This window comes from Euleptes europaea, chromosome 9, assembly GCF_029931775.1.
Source record: "Euleptes europaea isolate rEulEur1 chromosome 9, rEulEur1.hap1, whole genome shotgun sequence".
NCBI lineage: Eukaryota > Metazoa > Chordata > Lepidosauria > Squamata > Sphaerodactylidae > Euleptes > Euleptes europaea.
In genome coordinates this window covers 32,518,432-32,540,738 of record NC_079320.1, presented here as the reverse complement: position 1 = coordinate 32,540,738, position 22,307 = coordinate 32,518,432, and the positions used below count along the sequence as shown (strand labels likewise).

Sequence of the window (22,307 nt, the reverse complement as noted above, 5' to 3'; positions counted from 1 at the left end):
ATCAGTCCAAGCCTTGCATAAAAAGGATTGCTGCTCAATTTTTAGGTCTGGATTGGCTCGTAATGTTAATTTAGCAAGTGAAAATGGATCAAATTGATATTGTCTTGACATTATGCACCATAATTCTCTAGCTGAGGAAACTGCAGAAGGAATGGGATCCATTCTAGACGCTAATGCATTCCACTTAGAGAGGGGCTCCAGACAAGAAGCCTCCAAAAGAGACCAAGATGAATAGCAGTGATCCAGCTGTGAGGAGTGATCCCAATAATTTGCACAAGTTAACAAATATGTCTGATGATATAAACTAAGATCAGGGAAACCAAATCCTTCATGGAATGGGAGTTGCATCCTCTGTAAAGAAATTCAAGGCAGTAAGGAACCGTGCATAAATTTCCAAAATAAAGTATTAATTTTACAAATATTAACCGATCAATAGGACTCACTTGGTCACAACTACAGTCAAGAATCAAAACTGCAGCCTTCTTTTTATATTAATTCAAGGATTGCCTTGAATTAATCAAATAGATGTTTTATTCTGAACTCATTAGTGTTAGCCTTTCTCTAGATGACCTGGTTCTAGGAAATGTTCTCTTGACCTAAAGGAAATGTTCATATTTTCTGCACAATTCTTTGGAGTTATTTTTTTTTCCAAAGCACAAAAATAGAAGAAGAAGAGTTGGTTTTTATATGCCCATTTTCTCTACTACTTAAGGAAGAATCAAACCGGCTTACAATCACGTTCCCTTCCCCTCCCCACAACAGACACCCTGTGAGGTAGGTGGGGCTGAGAGAGCTCTAAGAGTGCTGTGACTAGTCCAAGGTCACCCAGCTGGCTTCATGTGTAGGAGTGGGGACACCAATCCAGTTCACTAGATTAGCTTCCGCTGCTCATGTGGAAAAGTGGGGAATCAAACCCAGTTCTCCAGATCACGGTCCATCGCTCCTGACCACTGCTCTTAACCACTACACCACGCTGGCTCTCAATAGTGTTGACATATGAAATATTAGTCCTTGAACCGGTGATTACAACAGAGGAAACCAGCAGGACCCTAGTATAGCAAGCCAGATGCTAACACATGCAGCAATTTTCCATTAAATATCCAATATTCACATAAGAGACTGGATACAATACAAATATTTCACTTATTAGCAATGCCGAGACATTTTACAAAAAGGGACCCTGGTACTTTAATTCCATTTCTCACAGAAGTTGAATACAAGACCTTTACCAATGTAAACTTTAAAATGAATACAGAAGATGTCTTAAAGAATTTCCTGCAGTAATTCCTAATTCTACCGAAAGCCTCGCAATTTTCCTACACATATTCAATTTGAAATATTCAGCTATTTATGATACCTTCATAGCAAATTCCTGACAAAGTCCAGAAAAAAAATCCTTGATAGTACAGAATTTTCCCTCACGAGTATTTCAAGCCTGCAAAATGAAAGCAGAGAACACAAATACACAATGATCATTTCCAAATAATATTCTTATGGTGCTTCATGAGTATCATTTACGAAGCACAAAGATCTCCTTCTTTAGCAACGTTCCAACACATCACTCCATTCGTGATTAGCCAAAGACATGAATACACTTGCCTAGAATGTAAGCGAGGTATTTACACAAAGCTCTTTGGAAATCTATTATTATGAACACAAAACAGGAAGTACAGTAATACCACCAGTCAATGTTAAATAACCCTTAGTGTAAACTGTGCTATTTAGTCAACATGCATAATGTTAACCCCTTAGGTGAAATGAGATGAAACACATTGACTCATAATAATTTGCCACAGCTTTTTATTTTAAACTAGTTTACATGACATAGTAGTTTTGCCATCAGGCTTCCATTCTTCTGGCTGTTAGTAAATCAAAGAGTTTGAGAAAGATTGAAAATGTGGGGCTCGTGGCAGGAATAAGAGAGAATAAATATGAGAACTCATGTTGCTTCCTAACTGTTTGACCACTTCCACTCTAACACTGACCCAAATGGCCAGTACCGTAGGCCACTACAGCTGGATTAGAAAACAGCCTTTGTTAACAAAACCTCAGAACAAAACAAGATGTTCCAGTACATCAATGGACAGTACCAGCGTGATTGGTGTTTTACAGAAGATAACAAGAGGGAAACAAGAAATCCATGTTTTATTAAATTTGTGAAGTCTGCTTGTTTCTTTAACTGTAATGCCAATGTCAGGAAGAGCCTGTACTCAGACAAATGAGGTATAACCTAGTTCACTACTATTTCCACATGTGGCAAGGGCTGACCAGGCAGGAAGATGACACATAAGCTTACAGAAGAAGCTATCTTAACAGGGGCCAAACTGGCCACCCAGTGAAGACATCTGGCTCTGCCCAGTTACCCCCATCCAGCTCCATTAAGGCACACATAACTTTGGGGACAGAGAACAGCTCAGAGGTGGAATTCTGATCTTCACCCACGCACAGGAAATGTCCCAGTTGCATCTCAGGAGTCTGCCAACACAAGCATGCCCCACTCTAGGAAACTTCTGCTGCATCCAGAACTGAGACAGAGCAGAACTTTTCCAGGAGGTTTTCAAAACACCATGCCTCCCAGCTGGGAGGCAGCATTCTCCGTTCCAAGAGGGGCAGATTATGGATGCCAGGGTTATAGTACTTCTCTTAGTGACCTGCCCCTTCAAGCCAACAATTACTTCTCTAAACCCTCACACCTCACAGTAAATATACATGCACTAAAAAGTTCTTCTCAAGCAGAACTGACCAGTAAAGAAAAGAGGTAGCAACTTTCTATGCTTTTCACAGTTCAAACAATAGGAAGATACGAATTACCTTACTGTAAAATTCAAGAAGTTGTCTTAGAATCATAAGACGGTCATGTACTAAAAGAAAAATACAACTACAAAAGCCACATAACATTTTAGGCCCAACCAAAATGACACAGAAGAGTGTGAAACCTTTTGCATTCTAGAACTCTTCATCAGGCTGGACGTTACATTTTTAAGGATACTGGTTTTGAGTGGTACCCCAGAAGTTGACATCAGCAATACATGCCTGTTCAGCATTTTGAAAAAGATGCTTGCAAAACAAGGCCTGAGACAACTGTCTCACCCACCTCCTTATTTGTACAACATCCATCCTCGTGAAGAGTGATGGAGAATTCAAAAGCTTGCACACTTTTTTGCGTCATTTGGTTGGCCCTAATAAAAGTTATTATGTGGCTTTTGTTCTCGTTCCTAGACTAAGAGGAACTGAATCATAAATAATGAGGAATCAGTGTAACAGGAATTGAACGTCCTCATTAGTATAAAAACATGCACCTTATGAGTTTGGAAAAACTATATGACACCCTACTAGGCTGTCTACCTGACCTGACCATGTATCTTGTCTCACAAAGTAGTAATACAGGGATTTTAAGTGAGAAGCTGATTAAACTGAAGCTTGGTTTGACTGCCACCTGCTGATACTATGAGAATGGCTTCAATGCCAGAAATATCACAAACATGCTCAGTTCCAAATTACCTGCTGTGGCAAAAAGGTCTGCCATTTGCTATTTTATTTTACAGTGCAGAGACCACAAAACTGTTCCATGAGAATGGTCCATGCTTCAGCATGTGTTGTAAGGCCATACCCATACCCTTCCATTTCCCCATCTTCTCCCTCATCCAAGCTCATATCGTTTAATTTAAACTACGTGATGCCTTTCCCAGACACTGATAAATTTTGAGAAGAGGGAGCAATGTGGAGGGCAAACACACAAAAATCAACCTCAAAACAAACCACAGACCAAACAGTCCTCCTTGGTTTTCATGTGTAGCCATTTCCCCAAAACTCTATAAAATAAGTTATACTAGTTATTTCAATTGAAAAAAACAAATGGGTTTAAGCAACATTAGGTGAGCCAATTGATAGCCTGATCTCAGAAACTAAGCAGAGTTGGTCTGGTTAGTATTTGGATGGGAGACCACCAAGGAATACCAGGCTCGCTATGCAGAGGCAGGGAATTGCAAACCACCTCGGTCCATCTCTTGCCTTGAAAACCTCCCCAAAAGGTAAAGGTCACCTGTGCAAGCACCAGGTCATTCCTGACCCATGGGGTGATGTCATATTCCGATGTTTACTAGGCAGACTTTGTTTACAGTGTGGTTTGCCGGGGACTTCTCCAGTCATCTTCCCTTTACCCTCAGCAAGCTGGGTACATATTTGACCAACCTCAGAAGGATGGAAGGCTGAGTCAACCTTGAACCGGCTACCTGAAACCGACTTCCGTTGGGATCGAACTCAGGTCGTGAGCAGAGCTTGGACTGCAGTACTGCAGCTTACCACTCTGAGCCATGAGGGTCCTTTGAAAATCCCACAGGGTCACCATAAATCTGTTATGACTGGACAGCAACAACAACAAAAAGTGTACCAATATTGACACAAAAAAACCTCTGTTGGGCAAATGAATGAATCAACTTTAGTGCTACTCTGGATCTCTCACACTAAGAAATGTGCTGTAACATCAGTGTGGCTTTCCATGGTGTCAAACTCTTCCCCAAGGTGCTTTGAGGAACTGAGGATGTTTTGACTCAACTACAATCTGGGGCAAGTGAGGGAACTGGAAACCATTAGGAAATGAAAAGTCACTCATCAACATAGTGTTTCTACGCACTTTGGACCAAAGCATAAAATGCTTGTAACTGAACTGCATCTAAGCTACCTGTAGAATGATGTTTAAGAAGTTAGCATTTTTAAAAGTAGGCACACTTTGTATCTACATGCTTTTAATAAAAGTTAAATGGCCATTTTTATAAGTGCAGTAACATGTTCCAGGGTGTGTGCTTGCCAATTACGCACACCTCGTGTGTTGACTGATGAACACACACCCTGGCGTGTGTTCTTGCTTACATAGCCCACGTGCTGGCTTGTTAAGTAATGGAATAAAGCTTGCCTCACTAACTGGCTAACTAACTCCCAGAAGACACGCGATGATGGGAAAGAGCTCTCCATCTGGAAGAGACTTGGGACAAAACGTTTGACTGAATTCTCTTCACATATGTATCCTGCATCTATTGAAGAAGAAAAGTCTACAGCGTGACCCCCAAGCCCATGTCCTCGTTGAACACAAGATAAATATATGACTACTATTTAGTCACAAGTGGGGGATCGGCAAGGACTTGTAGGGGAGGGGGGTAGACTTCATTTCCCCTCGCCTGTTTTCTTTCCTGAAAGCCTCCATAGCCTCTCCCATTTTCCTGCTTCGTTCTCTCCTTCTCACCAACCAGCCAAACTGCCTTTACCTGACCCCACATCTTCAGTTCCCTCCCCCCCTCCGCTCTCCTGGCAGTCTCTGTATGGCCCAGTTGCATGGTAGGGAACCAAGGGAGGCACCTCCCTTTCCCCTGTATCCCTTTCCCGATACAATTCCCTTTCCTTCCTCTTGGCTACCCCCATATCATCCCTTTTCCCTGCTTCCTTCTTCCCTTCCCACCCACCAACGTACCTTTTATCTGCCCCCCAATCTTCAGCTATATTTACTTCATTTATACCCCACCTTTTTCCACATTGGGGACACAAAGCTGCTTATATAATTTTCCTCTCCTGCATTTTATCCTCACAACAACCCTATGTTAGGGTGAGAATGTATAACTGGCCCAAGATTACCCAGTAAACTTCCACAGAAAAGTGGTGATTCGAACCTGAGTTTCCCAGATACTAGTCTGTAACCACTACACTGTTCTAAATTTTTTGGAGTGGCTGCTGTTGAACAGTTGCAAGCTGCTGGGTGTGTCATGCAAATCATGTGGTATCAAGTCAACCAGTGCTTGCTGCTGGGCCTGGTTCCTCACTTCAGCAGCCAAAGCAGCCCTGAAAAGGGCCCTGCCCCCTTTCCTTGTCTTTTACTGACAGATACTAAGCTTGAAAGCTGGCAATACTGTATGGTTGCCTAGCTATAGCCATTGAAGAAGAACAGTTGGTTTTTATATGCCAACTTCCTCTACCTTTTAAGGAGAATCAAACCAGTTTACAATCTCCTTCCCTTCCCCTCCCCACAACAGACACCTTGTGAGATAGGTGGGGCTGAGAGAGCTTGAAGAGAACTGTGACTAGCCCAAGGTCACCCAGCTGGCTTCATGTGTAGGAGAGGCCATTAGTTTCTTAAAGCTCCAGGAAATGCTTCTAGTATTTTTGGAGGTTTTAACCCATGTTGTTTTGTAAAAAAGATTTTAGATAGTTCTGCAAACCTGGGGCCTTTTCAGGTTTGTAGAAAGAGCTGTCTTGTCTGTTCATGGTAGAGATATTGATATACCAGCATATACAGATAATCTGTTATTCTGACATGAAGAAGCTGTATTTGGGGAGATGTTTTACAACAAGGCAACAGTATTACTAATTCAGAACCATCAATGTACACACTGCTTTACAGAGTAACACAAATTAAGAACCCGGCTGTGAGGAAATTACAATCTATATCGCAGTGGTGTAGGACACACCAAAGGCGGCAAGGGAAACTACAGGAAACTGAAAGGAGGCTTTTGGAGAAGGTGGCCGTCTTTATTTTAGTCACCTAAGGGCAGCACTTGCAGAGCACAGCAATTTGTTTGGGGACTCTCTTTGGCTACACTCACAGCAGCTGATCCTTGTCTCTTCAAAACATTGCACGTGTTTTACTTGGGTTTCCTACTGCCCTTCTTAGACTAATCCACTCAGTTACTGCATCTCTTCCTAACTGAGGCTAATTTTGCACACCAAGGTTCAAAAAATTATACAAGAAAGTGGGCATAGGGCTGGAGTGGAATGGGAGAAGGCATGTCTCAGTTGGGCAGGGATGGCAACTGAAATCAGAATGGACAGAGCATAGTCACTGAGAAAGACTGAGAAACTATGTTGGTCCCAGCTGGGAGCCCTGGTTCCAAAACTGATCACGTAGATTCAAAAGATGACAGACAGGCTGGGACAGGAACAACTTTCCAAAAAACCTATTGCCACAGGCACTAATTCAAGACTTGTATTCCATTTACTGCCCAAACCCCCATAACATGGTAATAACAACATTAAGACACACTAAATGTTAATTTCTCAACGCAGGCACCTCTATTGAGCTTTTTACACTAACAGTCTTTTTGGTTACATCAGATGTTAGACATTATACTAGCTATGTGTTGTACATTAACACAATGTTATCCCTACAGCTTATGACTGTACTATTCAAATTTGTATTTGTATAATTAAAGAGAATGCCTTTGTAATTAAATAACATTATTTATTGCCTCTGGACCATTTAGCTAAAACCAACTGCACTTCTCCATCCTCTGCACTCTTTTTTCTCCCACTCCCTTTTTTGCTGATAATAGCTTGAGGAAATAATATGAAAGCACATTAAAAAAAATAAAACCATATTTCTCTTTACATTTGCCAAGAGAAATAGCAGAGGTGGCACGGAGAACTTTCAACACTATCATTCTCAGAAACATGTACAGATATAAAGTCCAACTTCCAGTGGCTTCTCTTCTCAGCCTCCCCTTTCATAAGGGAGAGTCTGAGTTTTATTACAATGTAATATTTCAAGGCCTGTAAATAACTCCAAGCACTCATGCAGTCTGAAATTAAATACATTACTAAACTTTCAAATCATAAAAAATTCTAGAATGTAAAGATTAACTTTTTCTGGTGATGATGGAAACTTTCTATCCCTTTGTCACAGAAGACCCTACAAATGCTGTTGTAATAATGGAGGCCTGAAATTTCTATGGAGAGTTATCTGTGCTAGGGAACAAGCTGCCATAGAGATAGGGTTGCCAATCTCCAGGTGGTAGCTGGAGGTCTCCTGCTATTACAACTGATCTCCAGGTGACAGAGATCAATTTACCTGGAGAAGATGACTGCTTTGGAAAGTGGACAATATGGCATTGAAGTCCCTCTTCTCCCCAAACTCCACCCTCCTCAGGCTCCACCTCCAAAATCTTCAGGTATTTCCCAACCCAGAGCTGGCAATCCTACAGAGAGATAACAAAAGGCCTTGCTCCAAAGAAGGGGGAGGTATGTTTGCACCTCTAAATACACGGTTTTCTCAACTGCAATTGACCACTGGAGCTCTTTGCCCTGTGGGTGAAATGTATATACAGTACCTTTCAAGAAGCCCTTACACCAAATCACTAAAAGCAATGTAGGGCAGGACTCTTGTAGCTTTAATAATGGTATATAACACAACAATTCATCAGGTTCAGTTTTTCTCCAGTCGCACCTACATCGGCCAATTCCAGTCTGGGAAATTCCTGGCAGTTTGTGGCTGGTGAGGATGTCCAGCTAAGATGTCATGCCATAGAGTCCACCTACAAAAGCTGCCATTTCCTCCAGGGGAACTGAACTCTAGACTGGAGATCAGTTGCAATTAGGATTGTCAACTCCAGTTTAGGAAATTCCTGGCAATTTGGGAGTGTTTGCAGTGGGGAGAACTTGGAGAGGAATTTCATCTAGAATTTGTGGCATACCATAAAGTTTGCCAGAAGCTAACACTTCTTCTGGAGATCAGTTGTAATTCTGGCAAAAACTGCAGGCATAAGTGCACTGACCAAAGTTCCCTCTTCTACACATCTGTTCCTAGTGCTTTGCTCCTGGCCACCTCATTTCTTAGCCACAAGAGTGGCAATAATCTAGCCTTTCTATATGAATCATGTGGCTCCAACCGAAGAACATAGTAATTTGCAGAACGCAGAATAAAGGAAACATCCACTACTGATATTAATGACACATTATTGTGTTGCTTTAAGAAATGTTTTCTGTTACATAAAGAACATATTTACATTTACAGTTGTACACATAGTCTGCACTTCCATGGACAAAGGAAAAGCCATTTATCCCTGTCTTACACTATTGCTAAGAAAGCTTTAAAAATGCAGCCTAACTAGTTCTTCCCCTACCTTGTTTTGTCAGGCAAGTAATAAATCAAACCTGGAAAAAGTCACTGTACTCTTCAACTGTCATCTTTGGGGGGGGGGGGAAGCCCCCAACTCAGCAGCCTCAAGGCTGATTTACCACCCTCTCCACTCCCTGACAATTGAAGGTTAGAAGCAAATATCACTTTTGCACACCTGGAAATATTTATTTACTATACCTGTAAAAAAAAAATCTTGAAAATTCAATCAAAGAGAATGCAGTCACATTTACAAAGGTCCACATACAATCAATAAAGACGGAAAACACCAATAAAGGAATGGTGCAGATCTTAACAGAAAGGTACTGTCAGAATTCAATGGAAACACATCAGCACCTAAGGTTGGCTTCAAGAGAATGCCTCACCTCTCTTTGCATGCCAGTGTTTTATGAACTGTAAGATGAAGACCTGTGTTTGCTGTTAATAGTGATACAAACTAGAATATGTACAGTATAATCCTATGCCTTTTAAAAAGCCCATCAATTTCAATTGAGTTAGAAAGGACTGTACCGCTTAGGATTGTGCTGTACATAGTACACAAGTTGCTTTCATTCAGGCAAGTTTTCACTATTCCCTCAAGTCCAACACAATCTTTACTCGATGAAGAGCAGATAAATACAAAACTATCATATCAATTTGTCCTTTGGAATAAAAAACTTTTCTGACATTCACCAGTTGTCAAATAAAGCAATGCTGATAAAAAAGTAAACCGTTCCAGAAAGAAAAATGACACAGAATAAACAAGAGGTAAGAAAATATTTGGTGTATTTGCAAAAATAAGAAGGATACAGGATCACTGGAATGGGGTTTCCCCCATAACATATTATGTATTTCACAGTGCTCTTGTCTTCAAAAGTATTATATTTCTTCTGCTATTTAAAAAAAAAAAGCCACAATGCACCTGGAAAAGTGATGTAGTGCACTTTCTGCTGACTGCTAGAAATTGTGGCATATATAGATGCACCTTAAAATAGTTCTGTGTAAAACCTTTCCAAGCAAAAAACACCACTATTCTGGTGGTGTGGCCACACAGACCCCAAAGTCAATCACAATAATAAAAAAACCTGATTGAACAAAGCACCAGCTGCAAAGGAAAAAAAATCTACACCATTAAGTGTTGTCTTTGGCATTATAAGAATAGAACAGCAGTAAGGGTATCAGGGAGAACATAAGAAAATTAACATATAATTTTGTCAGTTTCATCCTATAGCTCATTTCACTGCTTCACTCCATGTGGGGAGGAGTGTAAAAAGACAACAGCGCCATCATAATTTCAAAAAAAATGGGCGGCAGGGATGTGAAAGGCAGTTGAACTCATTAAAATTAAGGAATCATAAGTCCAGAGCTGTAGAAGACTGAAAGCAAAATTTTATCAATCCCCGCTCTTTCTCCAAGTCAAAGTGACCCCGCTTTTTGGTTTACAGCAGTCAGACCAATGTTTAAAACACCAAAAGAGTAAAAGGTGCATTCAAACACTTCCCAAAAAGGGAGTCTTTCAAGATTAGTATTCATTGTTATTTCAGAAATGCAGAAGATATAAAAATGCAAGTGTTCAGGTAAGACCTTCTGATGCAATCAGAAAATTAAATCTTGGCTCCAGCCTGCTCTAAATTAGAGGCAGCTTCTTTTCTCTTTTAATCTTTACCATCTAATGTTTGACATTTGGAAAGGCAAGCATTCATGGGAAAAGATTCCAAAAGAGGAATTCTAGTCTGGTCACCTTGAAATTTTAAGAAGAAAAGTTGGTTTTTATACCTCGTTTTCTCTATTGTAAGGAGTCTCAAAGCAGCTTACAATCGCATTCCCTCCCCCCGCCCCCCACACACACACAACAGGCACCTTGTGAGGTAAGGCTGAGAGAGTTCTGAGAGAACTGTGACTAGCCCAAGGTAACCCAGCAGGCTTCATGTGGAGGAGTGGGGAATCAAACCCAGTTCTCCAGATTAGAGTCCACTGCTCTTAACCACTACACCATGCTGGCTCTATGATGGGAAGGATAGTATTCAAATACCCTCTCAGTATCACTTCACATGTTACTGTTTTCAGTTAGAAAGATCTGTCTCCTTAACAGAATAAAAGGAAAAAGTTCTTTGTGCACCTAGAAGTATATATGGGCATTCTCAGGACCCAAGAATAGCATGGGTACATCCATGTCTATAGCTCTGTTATTATTTCAGTCACTGGAGTAATGTACAGGACCGGTTCAAGATGAAATACAGTAAAATGAAGTGTCCCTCATGTGCCATGTAAATCCTACTTTCAAGCATTACTGCAACCAAGTTCTAACAAAACACAGTACTTTTTTTGGTAAAACACAAACAGAAAAAAGTGCCAGTACTCATATGTAAAGAGCGCGTTAATTTCCACCAATCTCTCTCAAGAGGTGGGAGAGCTCCCCAAAAAGGTGCCAGTATTCGGAACTGGTGAGTACCATCACAAAAACGCCCTGACAAAACATATTTACCAGTCAGATGGAAGATTGAAACCCCTCACAGGAAAATGAAGATCATACAACAGTAACCACAATTTGTTCCAGACAAATCAAATGCTGAACATGTTTACAGCTTCAGATTACCTGATTTATGGCGATCTGAGCATGTTGCCAGATGATAACTTGTGTATAAGATTCTTTCCCCCTTTTCTTTTACTAGTAAACCCATAAAATGTGAATATTTGAATTTCTTTCATAAGCCTCCAGACAGGCAGAACTTTGATGTTTCTCAAGAGGAAAGTTCTGTTTGCTTTTTTGCTGCAGGCTAGAACAAAAAAATCTTGAAACTGATACTCAAATCACTCACTCCTTATTTTCGACAAACCCAAACAACTTTTAATTAAGCTAAAGTCAACTATCAAGCATTCACTATTTTTAGAACTTCAGACTAAAGTTTGCAGAATCATACAGAACTTTTCAATTTTGACTGAAATCAAGAATGTTGTTTTAAGCATTCAATTTCCCACTTGTGAATGGCTTCTAATAGTAGACCATGATGCTATTTTGATCTTATAGCAGAAGAAATACATAGATTTATTTTTCCCTTTAAAATCATGTGCTCAAAACTTATTTGGTAACAGATAAACATTTTGTGCAACTGCATATACATCAAGTGGGATCTCTGGGAAGGCAGCACAGAAATCTCCTAAATAAAATAAATAATAATCATGATGAGATCAATTTTCATCTATGTGGCAATGGAATTTTCTTCTCTTGCTTCCATCTAGTGGCACACAGTCTGTATTGTATGTATTTTTAACACCCAAAACTTGAAAACCTGCCATTTCATGATTAACATTGTTGTTGCTTTATAGGTTCCAAAGAATAAGAGCTACAAACCAGCAAGGCGCTTTCCTTGGGTGGACCAAATGGGTATGCTGAGGTTACATGCAGCACGTTTCATCAGCCAGAATGGAAAAGTTACTGCACTAAACCAGCAACAATTAACAGACAGCTCTATCTGCTGAAAAATATTTTCCAATAGACAGGTTCATTTTCAGGACTAAAAACAAATCATGTACTAAACATGCCTGAAGACTGAAATTCATAAATATAATAAAGAATATTTTTTTTTTTTTTAATATTTTTTATTAGTTTTGGAAATACATGGGTAAACAGGAAGGGAGAAGGGTAGGGAGAGTATTAACAAAAAGAAAGTACATTTACCCCCTGATATAGTTTACATAGTCATCATTTTTTAAACAAACGATGATATACAAACAAATATAATTACCAGCATCATTTTCATAACATTTAAACGAGTTGTTTACTGTTTTCTGGTTTTAATAGATTCCTAAATATTGCATCGTTTGTCTTTGTTAAATTTTAGATATTTAATTGAAGTATTTCTGTTGGATATTCTCATTTTTTTTAATAGGCTATATTTAATCACTAGCTTTATTTTCATATTAGAAGATTATATTATTGTTTTTTTGGTTTTAATAAATTCATAGAAAGTTTGCCATTTGTCTTTATGTGATTTTTGAGTATCTGGCTGTAAGAGTTCTGTTAAATGGGCCATTGTTATAAATTCATATGCTTTGTCGATCCAGAGTTTGGTTTTTGGTATGTTTTCTGTTTTCCACAGTGATGCTAGGACTATTCTTGCCGCCGTTATTAAGTATTTTAATATAGTCTGATGATCTTTACTATATCTGTCTGGTACTTTGCTTAGAAGGAAGAGTTTGGGATCATAAACAATAGGTTGACCAATTATAGTTTCCATATTCTTATGAATCTTTTTCCAATATTTTTGCACTAATGTGCACGTCCACCAACAATGATAGAAAGTGCCTCTCGCTTTCCTACATTTCCAACACTGACCGGATGTTGAGCTATTTATATTTTGAATGTCACTCGGGGTGATGTACCATCTGTGTAACATTTTTAGCCAATTTTCTTGAATTCCGTAGTTGAGAGTGAATTTGAGATTTCCCTGGAATAACTGTTCCCATTCGTCCGTAGTTATAACCTCGTTGAAATTTTCCATCCACTTGATTTGGCATGATTTTATTTGTTCATCTTCTGTATCATATGTCAGCAGCAACCGATAAATTTTGCCTAATAAATGATCTGTTGGCTTACTTATCAGTTGTTCAAAATCTGTTTTGCCTTGCAAAATTCCTCGGTTCCAGCAATCCTCTTTAAATCTTGAGATTAGTTGATAATATATCAGCCAGGGCATCTGTGGGTGGTCAGTTTGAATTTCAGTTAATGTCTTAAAAGCTCCATCTGTTTTTATCAGGTCCTGGTACTGTATTGTCCCGTATATTTTCCTCTCAATTATTGATCCATAGGCGTTAAATGGTGCCATCAACAAAGATTTTTCAAAACTTAGTCTGGGCTTCAATTTTCGCCACACCTCCACGATATTTTCTACAATAGGATGGCCTTTCATTTCTTCTAGTCTTTTCTTCCAGTCTTTCCCCCATAATAGTTGATGTGCTCCACCTTGTAAGTTTGCTAATTCTAACTTGGTGGTTCTTTCATTATTTTGCAAAATCCAATCTTTAACCCACACCAATGTCGCCGCTTGATGGTAAATCTTTAGATTTGGGAGAGACATACCCCCTCTCTTCTTTGCATCCGTCATGATTTTGAATTTTATTCGGGGACGCTTTTTGTCCCAGATAAATCTATTAATTTGTCTTTGCCAGGATTTTAATATCTTTTCGGAGATCTTAATGGGGATCGATTGAAATAAAAAATTGAATCTCGGGAGTACATTCATTTTGATTAAGGATATTCTGCCCAACCAGGAAATTTTAAATTTAGTCCATGTTTGGAGGTCATATTCAATCTTATTCCAATTCTTTTGATAGTTATAATTATATAACTCTTGGGATTTTTTTGGAATGTTTATTCCCAGATATTTTATTGGTTTTGTTGAGTTTATAAATCCTGAGGTATTTGTTATTTCCAATTCTTCCTCTTTTGATAGATGCTCTAAGAAAGTTTTTGTTTTAGTCTTGTTAATTTTATAACCTGCCAATTGTCCATAGGCTTGGATGTCCTTCATAAGTTCTTTAATACTGGGTTTTGGTTGTGAGATTGTTAGTAAAACATCATCTGCGTATGCTCTAATTTTAAATTCCTCTCCTTGGACCTGTAGACCGGATATTTTCTGGTTTGTTCTGATTTTAGTTGCTAATACTTCTAATGTTAGATTAAAAAGTAGAGGTGATAAAGGACAGCCTTGCCTAGTTCCTTTTTCAATATTGAAGTCTTTAGTCAGGGTACCATTAATTATTAGTTTCGCCTTTTGTTCGGCATAAATACTAGATATCCAGTTAAATAAATTACCATCTTTGCTTATTATGTGGATCACCTGACTCATGAAATTCCATGATATATTGTCGAAGGCTTTTTCCGCGTCCACAAAGATAAAGGCCATTTTTTCTTTTCTGTGTTTTACCAGTTCTCGTGCATTGATCAAAAACCTGATATTGTCCGCCATATGTCGTTTAGGTAAAAAGCCAGTCTGGTCTGGGTGTATCAGCTTGTCTGCCTGAGCTAACAATCTTTGTGCCAGTATTGTAGTAAATATTTTGTAGTCTGTGTTAAGTAATGATATTGGCCTATATGAAGAGGGAAGCATCCGATCTGTTCCTTCTTTAGGGATAAGTGTTATAAATGCTTCTTTCCAGGAGTCCGGTACTTTCTTTTTCTTATGTATTTCATTCATAACTTTCATTAACGTCGGCGCTACTTCTTCCATGAGTGATTTATAGTATAAGGCCGTAAAGCCATCGGGCCCTGGTGCCTTTCCACTCTTTAGTTTCTTGATAGAATAAAGAATATTTTTGATGAACCAACATTATCCTACATACAACAGAAAAGAAACAACCCTTCCACTGAGTCCAACTACAGTCACAACAACAACACACTCCTGGCTCTCTGCACATGGGCAACAGAATGAAATATTGCTCGGTTGTCCTAACTCTTTTTTATTATGGTTTTAATCAACCTTATAACCTGCCTTGAGTTGGAGTTTAGGAAGGCAGACTAAAAACATCACAAATAAATACCAAACCAGTCACAGAGGAACACCCAAAACAATAGATACAATATGCTGTGAGAAAATTATAGCCTAGAATCACAGATGCTGATTCTGCAGTGGTCCTACTCTATGAATTCACACTATGTGTTCCATGCACAACAACAATTATTACTGTCCCTATGTTCGCATCTTGATTTCAGGGCAAGAGATGTTGTTTCTTATAATGAAAGCAGATCTGAACTTTTGTCACACATTCTGCTTAAAATATTTCCCTCTAGTGTCTGCTCTCTGCTATGCTGAACCTTTTCCGCGAGGATGAAATACAGAACACCATCAATCTCAGGACAATGTGCCACACCGACACCACAGAGTCTCATTAATCTTCATTTGTCCAATCACATCCTGCCATTTTCATGCAAATAGGACACTTGAGGATGTGGCTGTTGCATACTGCTGTGATAAGGAAGAATATGGCTGTCAGAAACTCCAGGGTGCCATCCCAGACGCAAGCTATCGCTCCATTCTCAACCCTTATGCTCCACACATCACAGCTAATGTGCCTGACACTCAGATCTCACCCAGCAGGAGCTAAAACAATCCCATTCCTCAGTGACACACATTTTACTTCCTGTTGTGAAACAGTCATGCAGCTCCCTGGGGTTGTAACAACTTCTTCTATTCTACCCTGCCATTGAAAATGGAAACCGGAGGCATTATTGATGATGGCTTCTAAAGGAAAGATTATCATCACAGACAGTGGGACCTCTCCTGATATTCCCAGGAAGGGTCCAAACTAGGAGATGTAAGAAAAAACAAAGCAAGAAAACATGGGAAGAGTTAATGCCATGTTTAAGCAGAAGAAATAACTAACTGATGCCTCATAATTGTATATACTGGAAGGCTACATTATAGGATGTATTTTAAAAGGACACATAATGGACTGAGGTGGGCAGAATGCCTTCATGCCTACAAAACCAACAGAAGTTCACCAGATATGAATGTTCATTTCTCCCCTTGTAGGAGTACATGCCAGGATAAGTAAATCCAATGGGGCCCAATTATCCTGCAAAATATGATCCTTCTGACTTAGAGCCATCCCCTGAATGTCCGCTAAGTTAGGACAAAGGTATCTCTCATAATGCCTTGTGAAAGATTGCACAGAGATATCCTTTTCCAAAACTGAGGTAGTGGCATTACTACTGAAGTACACCCAAATTTAAATCTGGAACAGAAGAACAGGATAACGAGATCTAACCTTTAAGCCTCCAGGAAAAGGTGACTACAAAGGATCTTTTCCCCTTGGATAACCGAATGGCAGGGTTCAGAATGGTGATGGGATTGATTCTGTCTACAGAGAACTGGAAGGCTCAATCAGCATGTGAGAAGCAATACTCTTTCATTTGAGGGAGAATGGTCTCAGCAGAACAAGGCACAATCAACAACTACATGCTAAGGGGTTGAAAGGATGGCTTTGTAACCCTATCACTCATTCCTTAGATGGTTAAATCATTCTTTTAGATACAAGGATCTCCTTTTACCAAGAGGACTCTTAATTCAAGTATCCACATAGAAGGGCAGAACTCAGGAGCTGCTGTCCGAAGATGAGACACACTGAGAGAGCTCCTTTGATTCTGGCTTTGAGAACACTTTCTGGAATTGAATTTGCACTCCCTTCTGTGGCCACAGGGACTAGAACAGATCTGTACTTGGAAATCAGAACACCAGCTCTAAAGTGAAGGGGCATAAATGGCAGAACAAGATGGACCAGGGCGGCAGGGGGGGGGGGGGCTGAAAGCATTCTACTGTCAAGCTTATCTCATCAGCTGGGATGGAGGCTCCCTCTAAACATGAAAAGAGAAGAGAAAAGGAAACAACCCAGCAGAGTGAAGCCTGAAAACACTCCCTCTTTATCTAGGTGAGGCTTATTCTAGCTGTGTGGCCCAGCTGGTGGACGGGGACATGGTGTAGTGTTTGCTGGTAGGCACAGACATCTGCTCCCAGATTAATGGAGAAAAAACCCCATTTTGTTTCATTTTTGTAAAGTAATGAAACTGAATGAGAAAAGCAATGAATGAGCAAATGCCATTGACTGATCCACTGCCCTGCCCTCTACTCCACCCATCTACATTTACTGTGCTGAAGACCAGGGCTTGTGATGCAGCACTGATGCAACTGACAGGTGAGTGAAATAATCTATTTCATCTTGCCACCTTGGACGTTTTTGTGATGTACTCAAGACACTGAGTCTTGGTACACCCAGGAAGGTATAGGCTTCAGGGTGCCTGATAATGACATGCATTTGTACTCCCATGAATTGTTATTTTAAATGTCTTTTGATCACAAGTGTAAGTTTATACATATATATAATGTTAAAAAAAGCATATTAAAAGTTTGCCACACAGATAAATGCAAGTGAAATGCAAAATCATAACAGCTCTTCGTTACAAGGTGATGTCTTCTACTTTGTGGCAAGTGTATAAAGCAAGACTGTAGAGGATATATATAAGCTGGGCCTCAATTAGCTATAGAATCCTCAATTAACTATAGAATCATATATTGTACATACCAACCCCAATATACAACAGCCAAATGCAATCATTCTGGAAAGTTAATTATGTTGGAAATAAAATCCTGGTCTGAAATAGAGATTCACAATATTCAACATTATCAAATGTTCTCTTTGCAAATGTCAATTAACTGCCAATCTGTAAACAACACAATGCCACACAAGAATACATTTAATTCACATTTGCACTGCTGAACGCCATACTCCTAAATTTGCTATGGTAGTGTGCTGCCAGTAATGCAGAATGTGTCCCAGAAAAAGGACAGATACTTACTCATTGCTGGGGCACACCTAAAAACTGAAAGCAGAACACTAGCTATACCCAGGCTGGTTTTTCAAAATAAGGAAATAAAACAAGCAAACTAACAAAAGCAATCAAACCTGGTAAAGCAGTAATTTTGGAAAAGGGCATAAAAGTGGGAAAACATTTGCAATAGTAAACAGCACCTACTTTCAATCTATTAAGAAGGATATCAGACAACAGAACTGGGAAAGATCTGTCCGTCTGGTCACTGAAAGACACTGTCAGTCAAAAGTAGCCATTGCTAGACTAGACAGACTAATGGCCTTCCTTAATATAAGGCATCTTCAGATTTCCAGATACCTTAAAGAAGGTTTAAAGAACCTTATAAAGAAAAAATAAAATTCAGAATTGGTTGTCACACTCACCACAGGGATAAAAAGCCCATAGCAAGTTCCCTGTTGTCATGACCAGCTGAACTGCTTTGTCCAGCCACTGCCCTAGTTGGCCCATCAAAGCGTTATTTCCCCTACCAGTGAATATCATTGATATGGGCTGCAGGTAGGAAACTCATGGGACAGCTACAGTTTACACAGTGAGTTGTACTTACATGATCTAGTTGGGGGTGGGGGAGCTCTCCGCAACACAGACAAATCTATTCAGGAGATTTGCCCAAACACAATGCTGGACTTAAGAAACAGCAAAGTGTACGATAAATGACTGTAATCGCATTATTGAACGTTTGTATTCATTACATTACGTTTGACAGAAACTGCTCCATGCTTCCCCACCCCCACCCCCTAAACTCAGTACTGTCAATAGGAAGTTAGCCAACTGAATTAACTGATGCCTAAACAAAAAGAAATCGAGTTCTCTTACCTTGTCTATCATATCAGGTCGGTTTGTAGCTGCCAAAATTGTCACATCCTTGAGCTGTTCTATGCCATCCATTTCAGTCAGCAGCTGTGCCAGGACACGATCTGCCACGTTCCCAGAACTTGAAGAACTAACAGAAATGAAAAGATAAGAACCATAGCATTAGAATGCCATTTCTAAAGTGGTAAGTGCAAGAGGAAACTTGCAAAATTCACTCTAACTTATTCTAAATTTAGATTGTGTTCTCCTTGTGGCAGAGATCTGCATGTTTTACTTATGTTATTATGCAAAGCCTGATATACAGTGATGCAGCTATATGAAAATACAAGGGGAGATGGCGAGAGCAACAGGGGAGAAACTCAGGATGAATCCGATAAAATTTGGGCAAAAGTTCACTTTAGAGCATACTCCATGTCATTGATGGTGGCAAAGAAACAACACTTTCCACCCACTGTTGAGTCTGCACAGTATAGTCCAGCATTGCTGTTCTGGGCAGTCAGAGGCCCACTGGGATCTCACCTGTGGGAGGAGGTGGACTGCTTGGTGGCCTGCTGTGACCATTTTGCCCAGTACTTTGCAGATAAAATCTCTTATATCCATTCCAACTTGGACTCTACGTTAACAGTGCCAAAGTTGGATGCTGATTTGTCCAATTGTGTGTGATACTTTTTAGTTTATTCAGTTGGAGGATGTGGACAGGATCCTTGGAAGTTTGAGGACTACCACATGCTTGTATGACCCTTGCCCTTGCTAGTTACTTAAATCATTGGGGGGAGGGGGTAGCTGTGTTCAAGAAGTAGTTAATGCTTCCTTAAGAGAGGAAGGTGGTCACCCCAGCTATGAAACAGGCTGTGGTGCATCTTCTTCTACAGAAGTCTACCCTTGACCCAAGGGTTCTCAATAATCATCAACTAGTCTCAAATGTTCCATTCTTGAGCAAGGTGATTGAACAGATGGTGGCTAAACAACTCACAGCTTTCCTGGATAAGCCAAGTTGTTTCGGATCCCTTTCCAATCTGGGTTTAGGCCTGGTTATGGGACTAAAACAGCCTTGGTTGCCCTGGTGGATGAATTCCGCAGGGAGATGGACAGAGGGAGTGCAACTCTGTTGATTCTCCTGGACATCTCATGGCTTTCGATGCCATTGATCATGATATCTTTCTGGACACCCTATCCAGGATGGGATTGGGAGATACCATTCTGCGGTGGTTCTAGTCCTACCAGGAGGGTAGGTTTCAGAAGATGGTGCTGGGGAGTGATGTTCAACCACTTGGCCTTTGGGGTCTTTCAAGGTTCCACCTTATCCCCTATGCTCTTTAACATCTACATGAAACCACTGAGTGAGGTCATTCAGAGATTTGGGCTGGTCTGCCACTAATATGCAGATGACACTAGCTCTATCTCGTGCTTCCAGCTGATCCCAGGAGGCTGTAGAAACTTTGAACTGGAAACCATTTTGGAGTAGTGTGGGCTAATAAAGTGAAGCTTTATCCTCAGAAAACAGAAGTGTTATTGGCAAGTGGAAGGTCTGATCCGAGATTTAAGATGTCATCCATTCTGGATCTGGTTGCATTCCCCTTGAAGGAACAAGTCCATAGTTTGGGGGTACCCAGGCCTACTGCTAGATAAGCAGGTGGTAGCTGTGGCCAAGAGAGCCTTTTACCAGCTTCAACTGGTTAGACAGCTGCAGCCATACCTGGGCACAAAAGATCTGCCATTGCGGTGCATGTCCTGGTTACATCTAGATTAGATTACCGTAATGCACTCTATGTAGGGCTGCCCAGATCCCATTTGGATTAGATGCATATTCAGAAGATGTACCTTTGGCATCTGGTAAATGATTTATATGGATGCTTGCAAATCCCAAGGATGTGGACAAGATCCTAGGACAGGTGAGACCTCCCACCCTGTGCTCTCGACCCTTGCCCTTCCTGGCTGATAAAACCCACCAGAGGAGGACTGGCCAAGTGGGTAAGGAGAGTAGTAAATGCTTGCGTGAGATTGGGAGTTATGCTGCCCTTGCTTAAGGAGGCAGTGATTACACCTGTTCTTTTAAAAAAAACACCTCTCTGAGCCCTACTATGTTGGAGAACCTCCAGCCAGTCTCCCATCTCCCACTCTTGAGCAAGGTATCAGAGCGGGTGCTTGCTTCTCAGCGTCAGGAGTTCTGGGAAGATACTGATTTTCTGGACCGATTTCTATCTGGCTTCAGGCCAGGATTTGGAACACAGACCGCTTTGGTCACCTTGGTTGATGACCTCTATTGAAAACTAGATATGGGGAATGTGACCCTGCTAGTTCTGCTGGATCTCTCAGAGCCTTCAGTACTATCGACCATAGTATCTTACTAAGCCACCTGTCAGCACTGGGACTAAAGGGCCCTGTGTTACAGGGATTCGAATCCTATCTGGGGATTGGTCTCAGAAGGTAGTGTTGAGGGATTCCTGCTATGCCCAATGGCCATTGGCCTGTGGGGTTCTGCAGCGTTTTATCTTATCCCCCATGCTATTTAATATCTATATGAAGCCACTGGGAGAAGTCATCAGGAGTTACAGGCTACAGTGCCACCAATATGGAGATGATACACAGCTCTAATTCTGAGGATGCTATTGCTGTTCTAAACCAGTGCTTGGAGTCAGTAATGGGCTGGATGAAGGTGAACAAGCTGAAACTTAACCTTGACAAGACAGAGATTCCCTGGGTTAGCAGAAAGGCAGACTGGGGATTTGAGATCTCTCCTGTCTTGGATGGGGTTATATAACTTTTCCTAGCATTATTGTCTTTTCCAATGAGTCTTGTCTTCTCATATTGTGAGAGCAAGGTGCAGTGTTGAGAGTTTATATAGCTCTTCTAGATCTAGAAGAGATAAATAAATTCTGGGATTTAAAGAGATAAACTCTTGACCTTGCTTTCCCTGCCCACTAGTGCAGCCTTTTTTCTTTATTTCCCGCATAATGTGACCAAATTATGACTGCCTCAGTTTATTCAATTTAGCTTCTAGGGAGAATTCAGTCTTGATTCAGGTTTGAATTCAGGCTGCATCCACAAATGGACTTACATGTTCTAAGCAACGTGTTCCAATGTCGTTAAATGGAATGTAGGGCTGTCGATTCGGTTCGTCCCGAACCGAAAAACAGCCGAATTTCCCCCAATTTGGCGGTTTTCAGTTTGGACGGAACTGAATTCAAAAAAGGCGGGAAAACAACAAGCTGAATTTGGCGAGTTCGAGCGATTGCC

General features: G+C 40.4%; 1 protein-coding gene across 1 annotated transcript in view; it reads right to left on the bottom strand.

The window, feature by feature from the left end:
• Positions 1 to 22,307, bottom strand: part of AFG2A (AFG2 AAA ATPase homolog A) — a 202,726-nt gene that overhangs the window by 121,134 nt on the left and 59,285 nt on the right. Inside the window, exon 14 of the mRNA XM_056855033.1 lies at positions 19,074 to 19,200. Within this exon, the coding sequence (XP_056711011.1) occupies positions 19,074 to 19,200 (127 nt within the window). The remainder of the gene's footprint in view (positions 1 to 19,073; positions 19,201 to 22,307) is intronic.